Genomic DNA, 23,585 nt, shown 5'->3' with positions numbered 1-23,585 from the left:
GCGATAAAAGCTATGCAATAGCTTAATAAGCAATTTTAAGAATATTTCCGCGTATAGAAACCTATATTCGAAAATCAGCAATATGGCGGTTAGAAATTGAAAAACATGATTAAAAGTAAACTACTATTTTTAAATTTTGTACCTACGCATACAAACATATCAAAGATGAGATATTATGTAACATTCAACTTATTTTTTCACTTTGATGTTATTGAGTATGAAAATAAGACTATTTTATTCACAAGCACGTCTCCAATTAAGAATGAATTTTCCAAATTTACATCAACCTTTTTTTATAAATAGACGTCATGTCATTGTCTTTTAGAACAAAATGAAGGTCATTACGTAATTAAGTAGAAAAGCCTTTTTGAAATGAAAACACGTTATGCTAATAATGTTCGGACACGCCTCTGCCGTGCGACAAGCTGGCAATGCTAATGACACCCTCAATTATGGCCGAAAATGAGACGTTTGAATGTTAATCAAGGTACAGGAGGTTTTTTTTTTTTCGAAAACAAATAACCGCTCCTAATGGAATATTTACAGGCATTTAGGTGATTGCGAAACGTAATTAGAGCGCCGAGGTTCTGATTTAATATTAACGGGTTTTTATTTATTTATTATATATATATTATGTTAATTTATGTTAGTAGTATTTATAATCGTAACTGAGTTACTGATACTTTCGAGGGCGCTGCACTCGATATCTAGTCTATTTATCTTTCCTAGAAATAATTAATATGGCAAAACAACGTTTGCCGGGTCAACTAGTATACATATAACATTGACTCGACTTTGAAGTCGTCGTGGCCTAACGGATAAGATGTCCGGTGTATTCGTGTTGAAGCGATGCACCGGTGTTCGAATCCCGCAGGCGGGTACCAATTTTTCTAATGAAATACGTACTAGACAAATGTTCACGATTGACTTCCACGGTGAAGGAATAACATCGTGTAATAAAAATGAAACCCGCAAAATTATAATTTGCGTAATTACTGGTGGTAGGACCTCTTGTGAGTCCGCGCGGGTGGGTACCACCACCCTGCCTATTTCTGCCGTGAATCAGTAATGCGTTTCGGTTTAAAGGGTGGGGCAGCCGTTGTAACTGTAACTATACATGAGACCTTAGAACTTGTATCTCAAGGTGGGTGGCGCGTTAACGTTGTGGATGTCTATGGGCTCCAGTAACCACTTAACACCAGGTGGGCTGTGAGCTCGTCCACACATCTAAGCAATAAAAATTAAAAAAAACTCTCACTCAGACTGGGACATAAATTAAAGCAAACAAACATGTCGGTCACACGACTTTCTCCAAATAGAACCAACGACCCTAAGCCCAGCAGTTAATGGCTATCTTCTGTGTCAACAAGTCAGACAGATTACAAAAGAGATAACGATCATAATGACGTCTATCTATTTACGAAGGAAATAAACGGCATTACTCTAAACAACTTATACAAAATGTAACTCGTCATAGAACAATTATATTTCTCTAACTTAAACACGATAATTAGCATCAAACAATGATACATAATGCATCACTAATTGAATTCGCGCAAACCGCGTGCATCCATTTTCTACTTCGTTGCGTTCAAATGTACGTCTACCTACGACGAGTCAAAAGCATTAGGAGTCGGCAACTTCGCGTTCGGAGCCAATGGAAGTTTTCCCATTTAGAGACGACTCACACGTTCCGTACATTAGCGTTTCGAATTCTGCTTCGCCGCCGTGTACAAACACGCGTGGGTCTGATTGTTTGAGTATCAAGTTGTTTGAGCGAAGAATGAAATTAGTTTATCGTTATATAAATTAGAACTCAATTTACAGCGTCCTCTTTCCCTTTTCGAAGTAATGGAGGAAAACATAATATGTACATTGTGTTGTACTAGAACATTTGTTTACAACAATAATAGTTTTTTTTATACCTAAAACTGCTGATACAGACACGTTTTGACAACTGTTTTGTACAAATTTTAATCACGGCCAGATCAATGGACACTAAGACAAACATCCATACATAATTATATGCACGTAGTACAAGCATCGGTCGGTAGGTATTTATTATTTTTATTTATTTATTATTTATTTATTTATGTACACACAAAAAAGAAGACATAGTACAGAGTAATAGGAAAATTATGTAAAGGCACTGCTTATTTCTTTAAGAAATCTCTTCCAGCAGACCTGCGAGAGGATTATGAGAATAATAATTAAAAGTGATGAGTGTGTGTAGAACAGCTAAAATAACAAATACAACATGATAATTATAGTAATGCACATACACATAGGAAATATTGTTAAACTTGAATACAAAATATTATAAGTAACACAATATAATATACGAATTTATTATATTTATATTTTTATAAGCTTTTTTATGTTTGAGTTTTACGCAGTGGTTTCAGATCGCAAAAAAATTTCTCTAAGCAACAAGAATATAAGCTATAAACACACACAGCTCAATGAAACTACTCCGTAGATCCAAAGGGTTCAAACAAACCGTAAGAACGGTGAATCAGAATTACTAAAAAGTTGCAAGATATCTCTTCTATAAAGATAGCTTATATATGGAAGTTATTGTGTAGATGTGAAATGCCGCTTCTCTCTATTGACGATTCCCAGAATTTTGGAAGCCTATTTGCCTTAACTTTACAAATGCTCAGATGCTGAACATATTTCGAAATATTAACCCCAAGATTTCCAATAATCTTCAAAATCTGTAGGGGTACCCTTTGGAATCGGAATGCTACCACATAATTTTCATTTTTTGTAGTGTGCACGCAAAACCTGTTCAGTGGTCCAGTTTGAAGTTTGAAATTCATTTCACAAATTTAGTCTTTAATTTCTTCAATCTTATTTTCAATTCGGCTGTTAATTACTGTCAGATGATGAGGTTTCACGGATGCCACCATAAGACCACCATAAGACCAAAGACTACAAAACTTTTTATTGGCAAAATAGGAGAATTATTTTCAGAAATGCTTAAATGAGATGTCCTTAATTCAATATAGTCACAATTTTCACTTTATTATCTCGAGATGGATAATGGCATTTAAGTTATGATCGACGACCGCTGGCAACTGCTTCTCGCTAAAAATGATCATGATTTCGCCCACCCGTCTGCTTTAGGCGTAGATTTTAATTCGGGGCAAATAAATTCAAGACCAATCAGTCTTCTGTAGAATACGTTTTAACAACTTTAGTTCTGAATACCTAATAATTAGAGCCGTTATAAATAAAGCTTGGTGCCGTATGTGGGATCTGCTTGGAGCTTAAGATTATAGTAATAGGCGTGTTTGGTAATTCCAGTTGAGCACTAGGCAATACATTCACAAAGTAAATGCAGTCGATAGATAACTTGCAGATTCAGTACATATAAGAGGACTGTGCGCAAAAGCCTAGAAAGTACCACACTCTCAAACTCTAATACTCCTGCAATTTAAATGAGCGGTATTGTGAGACTTGATGAATGGCATCAATTATCCGAATTATCCAAAGTTCCAAATACAATATATCTGCCTAACTTTGTAACGAGTAACTTCCTTCTTGATTAAATAAAAGCTCTAGTACTGGGTACTGTTTACTGATTTCTACTGATTATGTTTGCTTGTTATGTTTTGTTCTATTTATATTGTTTATTATTGGGTGAATATTACAATTAAAGTTCAACAGATAAAACTTGCTTTGTATCTCTAAATACTATTATATATCCTGTACCAAATATATGGAAAACAAATCTGAGGAAAACTAATTACTGTTCATATTTTTACATTTTCGTCATTTAACTTCTACATTGAACGACCTAACTTCCACTACGGATTTAAATGGAGATCTTTGGATTAATATTTAAGTATTAGATAGCTAACAAACAATTATATTTAATAACCAATAGCCACAAAACTTATAACACCAAATGTGTACAACAAGAATAGAGTTGAATTGCACAAAATGTAAATAATATACATTTTTGATTGTAAACGTAATAAAATGTATTGTAGGTACAAAATGCCAATTCAAGTTGGAAAATAGCAGCCAGTTCTAATTAACTTTGCGTGCATCCGCCATTGGGGCACACAGCGATATCGACAGATAGCTATCTATGTATGTATATCGGATAAACTTTCCTACTTAGCCTCCAGGGAACATTGTCTGATCGCGCCCTAGCAAATGTTTAATTAAAGTTTTACGTAATTATGTGGATACTACATGATCTTGTAAATGAGATATTGTGTATCTTGGGACTTGTAAACTTGTTTACTGGTATTGGCTAATCAAGGTTGTTGTAATTGATGTTTCTGATGTTCAAGAGTTTCGAACAAGAATCTTGTTAACGGTTTGAAGGTGGCGTGTGAAGTATTGTTATTCTAAAGTTGTACGAACTACGTATCTTTTGTGTTGATTCCGTTTATTAGTAGCAGACGTAACTAATTTGTAATGTGTATGTATTTCTGTTGAAACTTAACCTAAGATATCAAGATGGGTGGTATTCACTTTGTATTTTAGACTTTGTATTCTAGACAATAGAATCGTTTGTTTTATTGCTGTGCAAATACAAATACAAAACATCTTAATGAACTTAGGTACACCGGAATAACGACTAATGTATAGAAAAAGTAAATGTGAAAAATTTAACACAAAGCTTAACTTAAAATCAACCTTTAGGTGGAGATCATTTTGGAAATTGGAGAGTACGACGTAATCTAAAATAAAAATAGTTATCTAATTACAATATTAATAAAAAAAAAAAAAAAAAAAAACATACAAACTAGCTGGCCCGGCAAACGTTGTTTTGCAATATAAATTTTCTAGGAAAGATAAATAACCTAGATACCGACTGCAGCGCCATCAGCCGGGCTGATTTGTAAATCTAAACCATTCTCGAATACACTTGAAGGTACACAGAAAATTTCATTAAAATCGGTCCAGCCGCTTAGGAGGAGTTCAGTGACAAACACACGCACAGAAGAAATAATATATAGAGATAAACATAAACATATCCAGTAAAATACACATATAAAACAATAACATGTATATGTCGTAGGAGATACAGATGGAACGTTTTTAAAAAGTGTGACGTCAGCATTGCTGACGTCATGGTTATTGCTTTATTGACGATGACTCCTGTTTGGGCTTCCGAAACAAAACTTCACCAGAACTTCACAATAACTGCGTATATTTCACGAGAAACGTGACAACGTTCAGAGAGATCAGTACTGTACTACGGCTCGGACACGAATGAATTAGCGCCAGACAGCACGGCCGTATTTATAGGGCTTGGTACACGTCAGCGTGTTTACAAGTTTTGACAGGACTGTTTTACATCAATTTCTCATCTTAACAAACACAGAGTAATTAGTTGATGACCAGATTATCCTATTATCACATTGAATCATTATTATTTTTATAATAGGTAGGTAAATAGTCATATTTGCGCCGACACGGCCATACTGACAGGCGGTGCGCGCTCTGCACCAGCCTCGTTGATTCTCGTAGGTTTTTCTTTGATTCTCATTGACCTGCAGGAATAAAAAGTTTATCTGAGTAGCGCATCTGTTATACTACTTGCGTTACTTGTAACTATGTAGGTTTGAGACTATTAATGCGATTTGATCGTAGGTTTCTCGGAGGTTCTCGTAGATTTATTTAAGGTGTCCGGATAAGGATGTTGTTTTGGCGTACACTGTGGTAATTAAGTAGTGGGCGTACACTGTGGTACTTATGTAGTACAGAATAAAGATTGAGAAGCTTTATACAAAATTGTTATAAGTATAGGAATGCTGTACATGGAAGGTGAGCGATGATATTGAAGTGCTTGTAATGCTCCACGCTTACTCGCACGATTTATGTACTCGTGATATATCGATACAAATGCTCCACGCATAATTGCACGATTTGATTTCTCGTAGATAGGATTGATGCTGTGGCGCTGAGCGGTCTCGAACGCCGTGGTCCACAGGGGCTCTAATGGAAGTGGGAACTAGGACAATGCTGGGGCCTAGGCCTAAGTCGGTCAAAGTTAGTCAGTCATAGTCAATCATTTTGACCGTGGTCCCCAGAGGCTCTGAAAAGTAATGTTCTTTTTTTTTTTTTTTTTTTCTTGCCTTTTGTTTAGGCTTATGAGGGTTTGATGCTGTGGTGCTGAGCGGTCTCGTACGCCGTGGTCCACAGGGGCTCTAAAGGATTGGGAAGGTCGATGCTGTGGCCTGGGCCTTATATTTATGACCGTGGTCCACAGAGGCTCTGAAAATAAATAGCGTAATGAAGAGCTCACATGGGAATGATGATGTGGTGCTGAGCGGTCTCGTACGCCGTGGTCCACAGGGGCTCTAAAGGATGTAGGTAGGACGATGCTGTGGCCTAAGCCTTATGTATTATGACCGTGGTCCACAGGGGCTCTGAAATTGGTTCAAGGAAGGAAAATAGGATAGGGGTAATGTACAGGCTTACTTTTAATGATGGTCGACCCGTCAACAAAGACAAAGGCCAACGGCTGGATCTTACTGCTGATGTTGATACTGACTTTCTCATAAATTGGTAAACATTTTAAGTAACTATCAGGATAGCAGTAAGAAATATAAATCGGCGCGCGGCGGGGATGGTTAAGCGGTAGTTTCCGGTATCACTCGTGTTCGATTGAATTCAGTTTAGTCAATGAAACTTTTTGAATAATAATTATTGAAACTCAACACACACAACTTTCACAATGACAGGGTAAACCGATAGTTTCGTGCCACATACCAACAGACTGACTGACTGCCAGAGACTCATTGACTCTGACGGACGGACCGTCTGATACGGACTGGATGACTGTCTGACACGGAACGCCACGACTCTGTTCACGTACCGCTATTTTATACTGTGGCGTTACGGAGTCTACCCTACATTTTGTGATATTTATCAAAACAGCATTTCATCATTTAAAATAATAGTCAAAAGAACGTCTTAATATTACTAAAAGTCGTTAATCACGACACGGCCATTCTGACATGTCACACGTCGCTGTGCGACGCTCCTGCTAGGAAAATAACCTTCTGTAATATCAAACAGGTTTCGTCTCGGCCAATCCTGATTCATTCACGATTGAGGATTAGGATTCTTTCATTACAAACCATAACGTTAGCTTTCAACAAGATCTTTAACCTGTGTGAGTAGATAATTTAATTACCCAATTATTAGCGACACACTATACAACTGAAAAATTTCATTAATGCTCAATAAGCATTAGAAACCCGAGTCATTACAAAACTAAGTAATCTGAGTAGTATTTCATCAGTATTCAGTATCAATCACAAACTGTCGTTACAATCAACTCCATCTAGTGAGAGTAACTCATGCCACCTATATCAAGTGACGATAACCTTGACACCTCCATCGAGCGACGCAAATAAGTGGGACCTCCATCCGGCACCCAACTTCAACATAAAACACATCGCTCGATTTAGGTGATGTGTTCAATTACCAGTTTTATAAATGACACCGAATACTGTTCTTTACTAATCACACAAAATAGGACAACAAAAATCCTTACTTTAATTAGTTTAGAGCAAATTAAAGAGCAGAGGATGATCAGAGCCTTGTACCACCGTAGTTTATTCATTCAACCATTTAATTAAGCATAATTAAATTATCGAAACTTCACATAAGCCTCTATCGCCACGGCTCTCCCGCCGACCAGCAATCGCAATTGCCCTCATGATGCGCATCCACAGCGTGAATCGCCCGTGTGCATCACCCGCTGACTACACACGATGGTATTTACAGACCCCGACCTCCGTCAGAGCCAAACGCGCACCGCGCACCCACGGGCTACTTGAGTTGCCTCAAGAGACATCGATTTCTACCGGGCTACGACTACGTAATAGCTACTAGTACGGTCGAACACAATACGGCCGATAGAGTCTTACTAGAGTTTCCAGCACAACTTAGGCTCACTCATCTTTAATAGGATCATTGTCAACATCAACTTCGACTGGTACATGACCTACTGATATCCTCCTCAACCTATCGTGTGCATATTTGTACGTACGCTTACCGGAAAATTTAAAATTTTCGCCTTTGTTTTATCAAATCGCGCCTTATCATAATCTTTTGTTCTCATACGCTATCTCGCGAATTTCGTCAATATCAATTTCAGTCTACATCGCTACACATCAACGACGGTCTTGCAACCTTACCGATTAAAAGCTCGAGTGGCGATGCTTTCGTTACACGACTCATCGTGCAATTAATAGCTAGCTGAACCTCACCTACAACATCTTGCCACGATCTGGTATTGCTAGTCTACCGCTGTTAACATTGCTTTTAGGACACTCATAACGCGCTCTACCTGTCCATTAGTACGAGGGGAACCGGTTGCTTTCTGGTCTCGTCAAGGTCAATCTTGTTTTCAGTATCATTTAAAGTAAAAAGCTTTTGGGGGTATGGCACGCGAATTATTTAGAACGTCACCGCGCTGCGACGGCGGCAGCGCGCGATCGCGGTCAAAGTCATTCAAGGATACCTCACAGTCTCCTACGAGGCGGCGCGCCCTAGCGCAAGTGCAGCCGGAACGCGGGGGCTCCAGACTCGGCAGTCCGTGCTGGAGGCGTGGTCTCGTCGTTTGGTGGACCCGTCGGCCGGCCTCCGTACCGTCGAGGCGATCTGCCCGGTTCTCGCAGACTGGGTGGGCTGCGACCGCGGAAGTCTCACCTCCGGCTACCTGCGCAGACTCACAAGACATCTTACCACCAGCCACCACGCAAATTACAATTTTGCGGGTTCCACCTCTACTACACGATGTTACTCCCACACTGCGGAAGTCAACCACGAACACTTGTCAAGCACGCACAAGCACACACTTCACCGGAAAAGCTGGCATCCGCCTGCGGGATCCGAACACCGCCGCATCGTCAGACATGAACGCACCGGACGCCTCATCTTACAGGTCACGACGACTTCAAACGTGTCAATTTTCTTCCCCACGAAAACTTGCTTGCTTGCTTGACATCATGACAGATCCATTATTGCGATCGAACTTCCACTTGAGACTTGCACTTGGCTTAATTTCTTGCAACAGCTTGTTACGTGTCGTATTTCCGCTAGTAAATGCCATGTGATAAAGTTTCTTCGTGGCTCAGATCTTCCATCGAGGTAGCAGACGCTATTACACGACTTGCGTATGCTGCATTCACGCTTTTGTGGCTTACCATTGCTTAAATTGATAAGCGTCGCAGCAAGAATTTTGCATAACGAGCGAGAAATAAGTCGCAAATGCCTCCATGTGACACTTACGTATGAAATCCGCGACAATCATGATAAGGCACCGCCTTTCAGGGCCCCACTGCAGACTACAATGAGCCGTGCACCATCCAGTAGACGTTCATCGAGGTACATATCAACCGTAGCGCACCAAGCACATGGATCGGAATCTGTCTGTTCCCGAAGAATTTCTAACCCGTGATCTCAGATACCGTTACTGGTATTCTGATCTGCAACATGTTTTTCCGCAGTACTTCGAACATGGTCAAACACGTCACGCCAGTGAGAGTAGAGTCCTGATCCTTCACTTCTGATGTCGTAGGAGATACAGATGGAACGTTTTTAAAAAGTGTGACGTCAGCATTGCTGACGTCATGGTTATTGCTTTATTGACGATGACTCCTGTTTGGGCTTCCGAAACAAAACTTCACCAGAACTTCACAATAACTGCGTATATTTCACGAGAAACGTGACAACGTTCAGAGAGATCAGTACTGTACTACGGCTCGGACACGAATGAATTAGCGCCTTTTTTTTTTTTTTTTTTTTTTTTCCTACCTAGCTGAGAGCCTTGAGAGGCTATGTCAGCGTAACCCTAACTTTTGTAGGTGAGCTCACGGGGCTCAAACCTGATGACGTTGCTAACACGAACCCTAGCAAGAGTCGTGCTTCGCAGAATCTACCACCGGATCGGAAACGCGACCCACTGAGAAGATCCGGCGAGAAACTCATTGGGCTGTGTCTGAGAGTTAATTTACTCGTCGAGCCCTTCGTCGCAAGCGACGGGTTCGACGAGAACGGTGACCGGTGCTTGAGTTACCTAAAAGCACCGTTAGTGGATCGGGCGGATCCGAGATGACGTGTTTTGGGCGACGTCGACTGCTTTCCATTCTGTCCGCAGGATCGGGAATGGAATTAGCGCCAGACAGCACGGCCGTATTTATAGGGCTTGGTACACGTCAGCGTGTTTACAAGTTTTGACAGGACTGTTTTACATCAATTTCTCATCTTAACAAACACAGAGTAATTAGTTGATGACCAGATTATCCTATTATCACATTGAATCATTATTATTTTTATAATAGGTAGGTAAATAGTCATATTTGCGCCGACATATACAATAGAATTTTTACTGCATAATATTAATATAACCATCATTCGTATAAATTGGGTGTATTGTTCATGTAAAAATTTTTGTGGGTCCTTCCCAGTTCTTATTTGAAGGCGAAATTACTGTAACACAAAATTAGCTTCCTGTAGCGACAACTATTGCTTACATTCATCCGTATTAAATAATGTTTTACTTATATTTAATCTCTCTAATTTCTAATTTTAAGTACATGTATCATAGTTCATCTGGGCTGCCTTCGTGAAGGTAAAGGAAAAAGTATTTACTCTGGATTTCATATTTCTTAAAGTTATTCATTGTATTTTCGTTCAAATAATCTTACTTTTCTAATTTCAAGATGTTTTCAACTATTGCACTGTCGATTGCACTTATAATTGAGGTGACATCTGTCATATTGTACTTATTGTCAATTTGTCAATGTTTTTATTGATAAGCTGTGGGCATCAGTAAACACATTTCTCGTTACAATAAATGATTCAACTAAAAAAGAGATCCTAAGCAATGTTCATAAGACGTCATCATCATAGCTTCTTAGATATAATATGTACATATTAAACATAATGGCGGAAATTAATCCACCCGAACGATTATTTCGGTCAACATAAAATGTTTTTCCACCGACATCCTAAGTTAGATTTCTATTTTTAGATTTTCTTGAACTGGAAAACGTTACTTCGAGCTAGACTTTCATTGGATGAATTTCAAAACCTCCTTCGAATGAATGAATCGACCAAATATTCATAATATGTATTTGTTCAGACTATACTCAATGTAGTCAGCTCTAGGGATGTGACTTGGAGGGGGAAATCGATTACTAAACAATCGATGTTTTTCTCTTTTCAAAATAAATCGATTTATAAAAAAAAAAAAAATTTCAAAAAGATAATCGTTTTTTTTTATATATTAAAAAAGTCGCTTTGCTTAGCTATTGCTACAAATTTTTAGTACTATTTAACATTTTATTGAAATGTATACAAAACAAAAACAATTAATACAAAAGAAAACTTTGCTTAACTTTAAACAAAATCTATAAAAAAGGGAGTAATCATTATAATCGATTATTAAAAATCGATTATAAAAAAATAATACTCGATTAATATAAAACTCGATTATTTTTTACATTCCTAGTGAGCTCAAAGAATATTTCTTAAAAATTGAAAATCTCTGTGCCCACAGCTTCGTTTTTCTTTGTCTGCAGTTAGTAACGAAACCTGACTTTTTTGTCCTCAGATAGCCTGCTCGGCGGATAGGATGCGGCGGCATGCACCGCATCGCGCTGCTGATGGCGGTGCTCACTAGGGCCATCGCTTCAACAGCCAATTACACCGGTAATTATCGGATTTTTATTAGATTTATTCGTACTTTCAAAATCATTTTCTCTTGTTACATTATAAGAATGTGTAAGTAGAATTCGACCAGGTACATCTTCGTTAGAATTCGCAGGAAGCAAAATTGTTCTCAATAGCAAAACTGTATTCTTATTATGTTAGCTCAACATTAGATGTGTCTTCGTCTTCTTCTAGCTCTTATCAAACTACGTGGATTTGACGCAGCGTAACCTCTTCTTCCATTTAGAAATATCATACTTCATCTGGCACTCACAAACTTCTCTAGCACATTCTCTCACACAAAGTTTTTTATGGATCCATATTAAGTATTTTTTATAAGAAGATTTTATAGCAGGAGGATGTTAACTATGAATGTGGAAGGCTATAGAGGAAGAGAGGAATGAGCGAAGAAAGGTATATAATAGAAGAGTATGGAAGGAGAAAACATGTTGGAATGACCCCAGGTTGGGAAAGGGGCAGGAGAATGATGAATGATGATGATGTCTTCTTTTTTTTTTTCTAGTAAATTCACACTAGTTAAGTTACTTATGTATAGTAAATATAATGGCTTTTATTACACATCGTAGTTCGCCAGATGTATTTTAGGCCAACCTGTTGTAGAGCTGTTTTAGGAGTCACAGACACATTACCGATTTCCACCCATATCTGCTCAGAGGCACGAAGTCTGAGTATCAAGAGCACCCAAATAATTACTATTGTACATGTGTATAGTAGCCCCAAAAATGAGTACCAATATAGTCGTCATGGATAAGACAAGCAGCATACTCTCCGTTTTTAAATCCCGCAGACAGGTAACAATTTTCCTAAGGAAATATTTCATTACCACGTCTTGACGAAGAGTTTCTATGATAAACGAATTTCATCCCATTATAAAAATTAAATCGGTAAAATCAGTAAAATTCATTAAATTTTCACACTGTTTATTTGTTTTTTGGTGTACAATAAAGAATACTCTCTCTCTCTCTCTCGCTCTCTCTCTCGCTCTCTCTCTCTCTCGCTCTTTCTCTCTCTCTCGCTCTCTCTAAATTTTATAATTGCTGACTGCAGTTCGTATTGTTAGCCGGAACAGACTGCCACTGTCCTATTTATTTGTGCCACAAAGCAGTTATGCGGTCCAAATTAATGGGACAGCTGTGAGCTATTGAGATTACAACCTCATTTCTCAAGGCGGATCAAGGTGTTTACGTTGTGATGTCTATAGAGCTCAGTAGCCATACCGGGTCGTTACTGAGCTCATTGATCCGATCCAATTGGACAATAGAAATATTAGCAAATACTAAAAATCAATATCTTCTACAGGTCCACTAGCAACCGAATCAGTATCGCTTTCATCGTCTTCGATGCCTTTACCGGTCGTCTTCAAGAGCATGAGGGTTACAGCCAAGCCGAGACGCCAGAAGCCAGGAAAGTCTGACTCTCCCATGTTGAATTACATCTTCGACTCTTACGCGACCAGTAACAAGCATTTCCACGACAAGTAAGTAACATCATTCTATAACTATGGAATCATGAAAGTATTCAATAAATTACAAAATGAGATAATAAGTTTTGAAGTCGTTGTGGCCTAAAGGATAAGCCGTCCGGTGCATTCGTATCTAGCGATGCACCGGTGTTCGAATCCTGCAGGCGGGTACCAATTTTCCTAATGAAATCCGTTGTCCTTAACAAATGTTCACGATTGACTTCCACGGTGAAGGAATAACATCGTGTAATAACGCAAAATTATAATTTTCATAATTACTGGTGGTAGGACCTCTTGTGAGTCCACACGGATAGGTACCATCGCCTTGCCTATTTCTGCCGTGAAGCAGTAATGCGTTTCGGCTTGAAGGGTTGGCCAGCCGTTGTAACTATACTTACCTTAGAACTTATATCTCAAGGTGGGTAGCGCATTTACGTTGTAGATGTCTATGGGCTCCGGTAACCACTAACACCAGGTGGGTTGTGAGCTCGTCTACCCATCTAACCAATAAAAATAAAATAAAATAATAAAAATGGCTGTGTATGTTGCAATAGCCTCATTGAAAGTATTAAAACTAATAAAAACGTGCTTTATATTCATGAATGAACCGGCGTATCTAAAGCTTTATGAGAGGAATAAAAAGTAAATAATGCTAATTCAAAGTACACTAGAAAGAAACGCTTTCGCTACTTTTATCGCGCTCTTGGGAAAAATGATTGGGTATCTTCCGAGGAGCTACGATCATTCATATGATTTAAATCTAGACGCCAATCCAGAACTTACGAACCATATAATATAATATGACTATATTTAAAGACGGTAGACTAGAAACGTTGCTTTAAAATTTTCATCCATCGCCCATTGTACTTTATTTTATTGTGCATAATACATATATTATTATTATAATAGAAAGGATAACTTTCAAGATAAGATTTGGTTAAGCAATTGAACTAAATAAGATTTTTAAATGATGCAATTTCAACTTCGCAGTTGCAAAATCGAGAATTTAGTTAGTTAATAATGAAATTAATGTCAAGGGTATTTATTGTTCTTTGTAGATTAATTAATTAGATTTGCCTGTCGTTAATCCATTTTTTTTAGTGACATGGAATTTTAGTGACAAGATATTTTAGTGATATCTTATTTAAAATAGTAATATCACGTCATATGTTGTTGATTTACTGAATATATGAAATTATTGTTGTCTTTTCCGCCATGGCCCTAGTTACATAAGAATTGTGTTGTAGTAGGTCCCACGTTGTAGTAGGTCTCGCGTTGTAGAAGGCCTCGCGTTGTTGAAGGCCTCGCGTTGTAGTAGGGCTCGCCTTAAAGTACGCCTCGCGTTGTAGTAGGCCTGGCTTTATAATGGACTTCGCGTTGTAGTAGGCCTCACGTTTTAGTAGTTCTCGCGTTATAGTAGGCCTTGCGTTGTAGTAGGCCTCGCCTTAAAGTACGCCTCGCGTTGTAGTAGGCCTGGCTTTATAATGGACTTCGCGTTGTAGTAGGCCTCACGTTTTAGTAGTTCTCGCGTTATAGTAGGCCTTGCGTTGTAGTAGGCCTCGCGTTGTAGTAGATCTCGCGTTATAGTAGGTCTTGTGTTGTATTGGATCTCGCATTATAGTCGCATTCTGAAGTCGTCGTGGCTTAAAGGATAAGACGTCCGGTGCATTCGTATCTAGCGGTGCACCGATGTTCGAATTCCGCTGGCGGGTACCAATTTTCCTAATAAAATACGTTGTCCTTAACAAATGTTCACGATTGACTTCCACGGTGAAGGAATAACATCGTGTAATAAAAATCAAACCCGCAAAACTATAATTTGCGTAATTACTGGTTACCACCAGTAGGACATACAAGAGGTCCGGTAGGACGGATAGGTACCACCGCCTTGCCTTATTCTGCCGTGAAGCCGTAATGCGTTTCGGTTTGAAGGGTGAGGCAGCCGTTGTAACTATACTGAGACCTTAGAACGTATATCTCAAGGTGGGTGGCGCATTTACGTTTAACATCAGGTGGGCTGTGAGCTCATCTACTCATGTAAGCAATAAAAAAAAAGGTCTCGCGTTGTAGTAGGCCTTGTGTTGTAGTAGGCCTCGCGTTGTAGTAGGCCTCGCGTTGTAGTAGGCCTCGCGTTGTAATAGGCCTCGCGTTGTAATAGGCCTCGCGTCGTAGTAGGTCTCGCGTTGTAGTGGGCCTCGCGTTGTCTATGAATAAATAACATAGGATTCAAAATGAAAACTATGCTTTATTTGCTTATCCGCTGCAAGTACTTAATAAAGTTCTTAAATTGAACGAGGGACTTATTTTCTCGATTGCATTTTATCTCACATTAAGCAGTCTCTTTTATTACTTTTGTTCACGAAATCTGAACTGACACAGTTTTAAGTCGTGATATTTTACGATACAGTCTCAAGGGATGTTGTTACGCGAACGCTGTAAACTTTTCACAGAAATGTAGACTGTATATGTATATAGATAAGGCTCTAGAGGGATAAAGCGCTGCAATGTCTTGACGGGTTCGAATAATTATTGTGTATTTTTTTATGATTTTTCTGCTGAACCAAATTGATGTCTATGCATAAAGCTTACCTTATGGCATTCTTTGTGATTTCCTTGTAGAAGGTTGTGTCAGTTGATTTTGATGATGACTAATGTTTTTCATTTGGTAAAAAAATCTATACTCTAAAATAATATCAAGTCGTACGTTTACAAACGAACACATCATGTATTTTGATTTTTAATACACTTCTACTAGCATCATACGTGTATGTTATTATGTATGTTTGCCCACTGAGTTTCTCGCCGGATCTTCTCAGTGGGTCGCGTTTCCGATCCGGTGGTAAATTCTGCGAAGCACTGCTCTTGCTAGGGCCAGTATTAACAGCACTCCAGTTTGAGCCCCGTGAGCTCACCTACACGTCAAGGAGAAGCTGAAATAGAATCTCAACACTATCAGCATGGGAAGGAAAAAAAATGTATGTTAGTATCTGTGTTAAGATGTAACGGAATTTTTGAACCTGATTTTTTGACCCCATTCAAAACGCCGGATTAACTCGAAATTTGGCGTACTTATTAAGGACCGGTAAAAATTCAATATTTTAAACCGTTCGGCCGGTTATTTACTTCTTCTCTCACTTAGGGTCGGTACAACATGTTTTCTCCTTCCATACTCCTCTATCATATACCATTTCTTCGCTCACTCCCCTCTTACACATATCTTCTTTCACGCAATCCATCCTTTTCTTCTTAAGTCTACCTCTTCCTCTATATCCTTCTACATTCATAGTTAACACTCTCTTACCAATCTCATTTTCATTTCGTCTCATCACACGTCCCAAACACGCCGTTCTCAACTTCTGTCACTTTCGGCAGTCAAAATAACAAATTAATTTGAGAGCCTCCTTTTTTTCACTTGGCAAATTAGAAACTGTTGTATTTACGTGAATGTGCACCAATGAATAACACAACTCTACAAAAAAAAATTCGTTCTTTGTTATACAAGGGTTTTTCCGGTTAATTATTCACAAAAACGAAAATATAATACCTTTTTTGGTATAAAGTTTGCTTTTGTGATAGTTATAGTAACAATACTCATTTTTCATTTTACGTTTACGCGGTGCCACTAGACGGCACTCGAGTCATAAACAACGATCAGGTGTTTTGTACAAGCCCAGAAAAAAACTTAAAATGTCACGAAAGTGTAAATACGATGCTGATGCATTTTGTTTCTTATGCGGTCAATTTATTAAAGTTCAAAAGCAAACTGTTTAATGCCGTGTATTTTTTTTTTTTTTCGTCTAGTTACGATCTAAAATATCGTAATTTTATGCTTTGCAATCAATGCCGAATTTGGTGTTGACCCGTGTAATTTATGATACATAATGCTACTTGAATTGAAATTGAAAAATAAATAATAGTAAAAAAATATGGATAAAAAAACACGCTTTTATAGAAAATCAAACTAAAAAATAGAAAATAAATTGCATTATTTATTTTAACGTGTTACATAACAATTGTGTTTAGTAATATAACGTTCTAAATTAGATATTGTGATACGTCATGAGGGTATGCGATAAGAAGATAGATAATTCAAACAATAATATAATTGTTTAGCTGTCATCAAGTTTGTTGCCCGATTTGAAGTAATGTTGCTCTCAAACGAGATGCTTTACGATCGCATTTTTAGAGGGAAGCTGAAAATAAAAATGCAGTAAAGAATCCAGTGAAAGAAGACATTAACAAACTGAACGAGATCGGGATTTAGTCAGAGTACGTGCGACCTTTTTTTTTATTGATTAGATGGGTGGACGAGCTCACAGCCCACCTGGTGTTAAGTGGTTACTGGAGCCCATAGACATCTACAACGTAAATGCGCCACCCACCTTGAGATATAAGTTCTAAGGTCTCAGAGTATAGTTACAACGGCTGTCCCACCGTTCAAACCGAAACGCATTACTGCTTCACGGCAGAAATAGGCGGGGCGGTGGTACCTACCCGTGCGGACTCACAAGAGGTCCTACCACCAGTAGAACACTTAAACATATTTTCTTGTATTTTAAAGTACTTAGCTTCGAGTATCTGTAGCGGTAGCCATTATAGAACACACAAGACATTTGACAGATGCCTGAATCTCGATTACGAATTTTTCAAGATAAGCTTGCGTATATACAAGTACAAATAACAATATTCGGACCGACGGTCTAGCGAGCAATTTCACCGGCTCGGTGGAAGTTCTTCTTTTCGTTATTCCCGCAATATTTGATGCTAATAATAATACAAGGCTTTTGTTGAATCTGCAGATTTTTATTTACTTGTTGCATAGACCAGAGGTTCCCAGACTTTGTCTCATAGACCACTTTCAAATGTAGCTAGTTTCGGTTGACCCCATGTAGCTACATTTCTACCAAGCTCAAACCACAACAAAAAAATATTTAATGTGAGGGATGTACATAATGGATTGACAAAAAATAATAATCGTGGATCCCCGCTTACGAATTGTGGACCCTCATTTTTTTGTCGCTAACGTAGACCCGCATAGAGTCTCTCAAAGTGATCTACATGGACCACTTTGGGAACTAAAGGCATAGACAATGACGAACTTGCTCGTTTAGCGTTAAGTTTTTATCAAAGCCTACAGTACATATATCACAACGTAAATCCTGCTATCCACCTTGAGACATTCAATTGAAGTCTCAATTACATTCAATGATGATCGTCCTACACTTATAATCAAACGGAAAGTTGAACTCGTCGTGGCCTGAAGGATAAGACGTCCGGTGCATTCGTATATATCGATGCAGCGGTGTTCGAATCCCGCAGGCTGTTATCAATTTTTGTAATGAAATACGTACTTAACAAATATTCAAAGAAGTACGATTTCTAAGCTTTTAAAAAAAGTTTCAACTTAAATTGTCATCCGTGTGGGCGTTTTCAAATGCGTAAAATGAAAAATATAAATAAATAAGTATTATCAATAAATGACTGACTTGATTGTGATGAAGCGTTTTCTAATCTGAAAATGCCTAAACAAAAAAAAATGAAAAATTAGAGAAAGCTTAAATTCATGATATCGTTACTGTTTTGGTACCGCAAAATTGAAAACGACACGAACGCACAAATAATTTAAGAGCCATCAATGCGTACAACAAAGCGAGGCGTTAAGCAATTCATTAGCAGTACACATTTTAACGCCGCCAGTAATTTCTGGCAATGCCGACTGCGGCATCTCATTTGCCGGTCTAATGAAGATCCTTTTCAGGCCTAACAGAAAGGGCTTCGTGACACCGGAACGAACATTTTCAATTACGATCATTCAGATAATTCCAGTTTGGTTATAGATTGATAAAGTATATGGATAGTCTGCAGCTATTTAAAAAAATATATATTTAAAAATTAAAGTTAAAAAAAAATCAAATTCAAATATTATTTAAAACTAGCTGACCTGGCAGACTTCTGCCTCAATCGCATTCGATTCTCATATCGATTGTGAAGAATAAAATATGTTGATTTCACGTTACTTAGATAATTATCTCGATAATTAACACACAAAAAAAAAGTTTCACAAAAAAAAATTCTAAAATTCGTGAAATCAACATATTTTATCCTTGCTTACCCCTTGTGAGCTACCACTTGCCAACGTTAGTGTAAGGAAAAAAGTTGGGCGTTTAGTCAAAACGGAGTAGTTGTTAGTAATAAATGATGAAAAGTGTACCAGGGATCCTGTACTATTATTTGTAAAAACATTTTGATATTCGTTAAATGTAACTAATGCCGGTTCTTGTTGTAAAATTGTAAGTAGTTACGTGGGCCGATATAGTAACATCTCAATTCTCAATTTCAATTATGCTTGCCTCACTGGGCAAACATAATTCTATGAATTTTCAATGAATTGTATCATGATGTATTCAAAATTTATGAACCGACCCGCTCACAATACCGGCTGATGTTGTTTTTTGATATTGTACATATAAGCTTAAAAAAATAGTTGGTTCTGACATAAATTTTCGTATCAAATAGATCAAAGAAGCATGAAATAATCCTAAAGAGAAAAATAGCTCTTGTTATATTATTCTTTTATATTTTTAAGAGTACAGTATGTCTTCTCAAAACCGATGGTAAGCAGCTTTGGGAATATCCATGATTTAATCCTCCAAAGTAAAAGTTCCCCGAAAAGGTTTTAGAACGAACAAAAACAACTACTGAGGTAAACAAGCAAAAATAGCGCACTGAAAATCCTTCACGATATTCGATCGGGTTAAATCATATTTTATAAAGACTTGAGGTCCCGCAGTAGTCGAAATTCGACTATATAACGAATTATTAAAATAATACCAGTTTAAGGTGTATTTTATAATTAAGTATAACGATGTAAAAATATATTTCATTGGTGCTATATCGACTGACAGCTTTCTGAAAAAAAACTATGTGGTTGCCCGGCGACGTCTCTGCCGCTCCGCCCGCATGCATTCCCCTTCAAGACCGACTAGTAGAGTAAATAGGGATGTGTGATGTGTGCGTTATACACTCCCCCTTTTGATCAGGTGAGGACCTATCACCTGGTCAAACAACACAAATAACGCGGACTGACATCTAAGCAATAACTTTACGCGGGCGACCTCTACCACGTTTAGGTACGACCGGCTCAGGACATTCACCCTCTCTAGCATGATAACGCCTTAAATCCGATACGTGGTACTTACCAAAAACCTCACCGGATCTATGAGCCAAAAGGTAAGTAGTAGGACTCACCTTTCTAGAGATGACGTAAGGTCCATCCCGTTTCGGGTTGAACTTGGAGGTAACACCCTTCGCAGCGTTACTAAGAACATGGGTCTTCATTAACACCAAGTCACCTTCTAAATATTCTTCGGGAGAGGAACGACCTTGATCAGCATATGCCTTGCGAGATACGGTGCAATGTTCTATCGATACCACTATGACCGGCAGTAGGCGAGTCATGGCACTCGAACATGACTTTACTCCGCAGACTTTCTGGTATGACGAGTTGAGGCTCTTCGGAATCAGTATCAGCCACATACCTATACAAAACCGCTTGATTCAAAAGATAACCTCTCTCAGTCCAGCGATTAACAGCAAGTTCATCCTTACCTTCGAGGTCCTGGATAATCTTGGCAACCTCTGCATCAGCCAACTGAGCTTCCCGGGTCGAAGTCGCATCCCAGTGTGGTACGTCTATGACAACCGGGCAAATGTCGCATGCCGGTGTTCCCCCATCACTGGTCGCGGGTCGACTAAGAGTATCGGCTAATACATTGGCCTTACCTGGGGTATACTCGATACGCAGATCAAAAGCCTGCAGCTTCATTGCCCAGCGAACCAACCTACCGCTTGGTGACTTCAAGGAAAACAGCCACTTCAGAGGTTGGTGGTCAGTCATCACACGGACTGGATGACCATCAATGTAACCACGGAATCGCTCGACAGCCCAAACTACCGCGAGAGCCTCTCTCTCAGTAGTAGAATAATTTTGTTCGGCTGTGGTAAGCAAACGACTAGCATACTCTATTGGATGTTCATCATGGGGCGACTCCCCCTGCAGTAGAGCAGCACCCAAAGCATAGTTACTAGAGTCTGTCCTCAGTAAAAACGGCTTAGTGTAATCCGCTTGTACTAAAATAGGAGACGTGGTCAACAACTTCTTAAGAGATTCAAACGCCTTACTTTGCTCCAAACTCCATTCCCAAACATACGATTTCTTAGTCAAGCGTGTGAGTGGTTCAGCTACCTTTGCAAAGTCCGGTATAAATTTGCGAAACCAGGAACACGTTTGAAGAAAAGTGCGTAAGTGCTGAAGACACTTAGGCTCCTTCATATCTAATACCGCGCGTACCTTGTCTTCATCCGGAGATATACCCTCCTGAGAGATCACGTGACCCAAATACTTGACCTTTTCTCTAGCAAAGACGCACTTGTCTCGATTAGCTCGAAGCTTAAACAAGCGGAGACGGTCGAATACTGCACGAAGATCTGAAAGGTGGCGTTGGTATGAATCTGAGATTACCAATATATCATCAAAATAGGCTAATACGGTAACGTCCTTAAGCGAGGATCCCGATCGAAATCTATCTATAAGTCTCTGGAACGTAGCTGGCGCATTCTTTAGTCCAAATGGCATACGCTTGAAACGATACATACCGAACGGTGTGACAAAGGCCGTTTTATCCTGATCCTTGATACTGCACTGCCAGTAACCACTTCGAAGGTCACAGGAACTCATCACGCAGCCTTTTTTAGTTGACTGCAGCAGCTCGTCAATGCGTGGCATAGGATACGCATCACCCTTTGTGACAGCATTAAGCCGACGATAGTCTACACAAAACCTATACCCACCATTAGCCTTTGGTACCAGAACGGTTGGTGCAGACCAGGCAGACTCGCACTCTTCGATGATTCCGTCTTTTAACATCTGATCGAGTTCCGCGCGAATAATCTCCTTCTTCGCGGGCGTGACTCGGTAGGGTGGTACAGCAATAGGGGCGTGGTCACCCGTATCGATATGATGTTCAGCAAAGGGCGTTGGCTCTCCGACTTTGTCAAAAATATCAGAATACTCATCAAGAAGATTTTCTAAGCTGGAGCGTTCCTCTTGTGTCAACAAAGTGCCCTCATCCTGCCTCAATAGGTTGACAGAGGCGCACTGAACCATCCCGCGTGTACTTTCTGTTAGCAGAGGGTGAATGACCCGAGGTCGATCAGCTGTCCACCATGTCATAGTAGAAAAATTCAAGACCAGCTCAAATTTTGTAATAAAATCGATGCCTAAGAGTGTCTCGTTATTTGACGCGTTAGGGAATACAACAAATTCTACAGGTATACACCTAGACATACAATTTACATTTACACACGTTAACTTAACAATATCAGTACGTATGCTACCATCAGCAAGCTTCACTGACATTTCTTGTGAATTAAATTTAATACCTAAACGTAACAAAAGTGAGTACAAGGTTGAACCCGCGATACTACGCCGAGCGGCAGTATCAATAAGCGCTGTACCGGGATACCCACAAATCTCGATATTTAAAATAGGTCTACCCTGAGCAACAATAACATTAGTATCATTACATTGAACATTACAAATGGTATCAAGTGAATGGAATACATTATGTTGTGATTGTGACGTATTTTGATAAATAACATCGCATGTCGAAACACTTTCTTTACATTTTGGACAATTTGCTCGAATATAACCCTTTTCACCACAACCATAGCAAAACAAGCTAGACTTATTACTATCATTTGACTTTCTAGAGTTCTTAGGACACGTATCACGTGTATGACCACGACACTTACAATAAACACAAAATAACTTTTTATCATTTATCTCACTTTTCACTTTAACCGCGGAATTATTTTTATCGGCACTGATTGGAGTCGAAGACGACGATGAACGCTGCGGAGACTGCACCCATGACCGCTGAACTACCGCGGTACTCTGTGGCAGTAATCCAGGATGCGCCGGAGACGCAGGCCCGATGCTTCCCGCTAAAGTCGCACCATCCGATGTGACGACGCGTGAACTTCGCGAGCCGGCCGCCGGATAGCAGGTCGATTGCACACGCGACGACGACGTTGACTTTATGCTCATAGTAGCATTTTCCATGAGCGATTCTTCAATAGCTCGCGCTTTATCTATCAGGGATTCAATACTGGACACCGCATCTCGTGACAAACGTTTTCGAATACGCCTATCCAATAAGCCGTATATCATGTCCAACTTCACTTGTTCGGGTAATACGTATGGTAATGTCGACATGATAGCCCTTATTTTAATAATAAACGAATCCGCGAGCTCTTCGTTTTGCTCGACAGCGAATATGTTACGGAAAATCTTGTAGGCTGGACGTGGAATACCATACATACATCGTAGTCTCTTGACGGCTTCGGG

The 23,585-nt window shown here is 39.1% G+C and overlaps 1 protein-coding gene across 2 annotated transcripts in view; it reads left to right on the top strand.

Moving 5' to 3' along the window:
• LOC114239398 (zwei Ig domain protein zig-8) overlaps window positions 1-23,585 on the top strand; it is an 89,837-nt gene that overhangs the window by 39,877 nt on the left and 26,375 nt on the right. For both annotated transcript variants that reach the window (XM_028169567.2, XM_089728748.1), the window contains exons 2-3: window positions 11,597-11,694; window positions 13,015-13,192. In XM_028169567.2, coding sequence (XP_028025368.2) covers window positions 11,628-11,694; window positions 13,015-13,192 — 245 coding nt within the window. In that variant the 5' untranslated portion in view covers window positions 11,597-11,627. The remainder of the gene's footprint in view (window positions 1-11,596; window positions 11,695-13,014; window positions 13,193-23,585) is intronic.

This window comes from Bombyx mandarina, chromosome 07 (genome assembly GCF_030267445.1).
Source record: "Bombyx mandarina strain Sakado chromosome 07, ASM3026744v2".
NCBI lineage: Eukaryota > Metazoa > Arthropoda > Insecta > Lepidoptera > Bombycidae > Bombyx > Bombyx mandarina.
The sequence above is the reverse complement of the archived record's forward strand: the minus strand, read 5'-3'. Positions and strand labels throughout refer to the sequence as shown.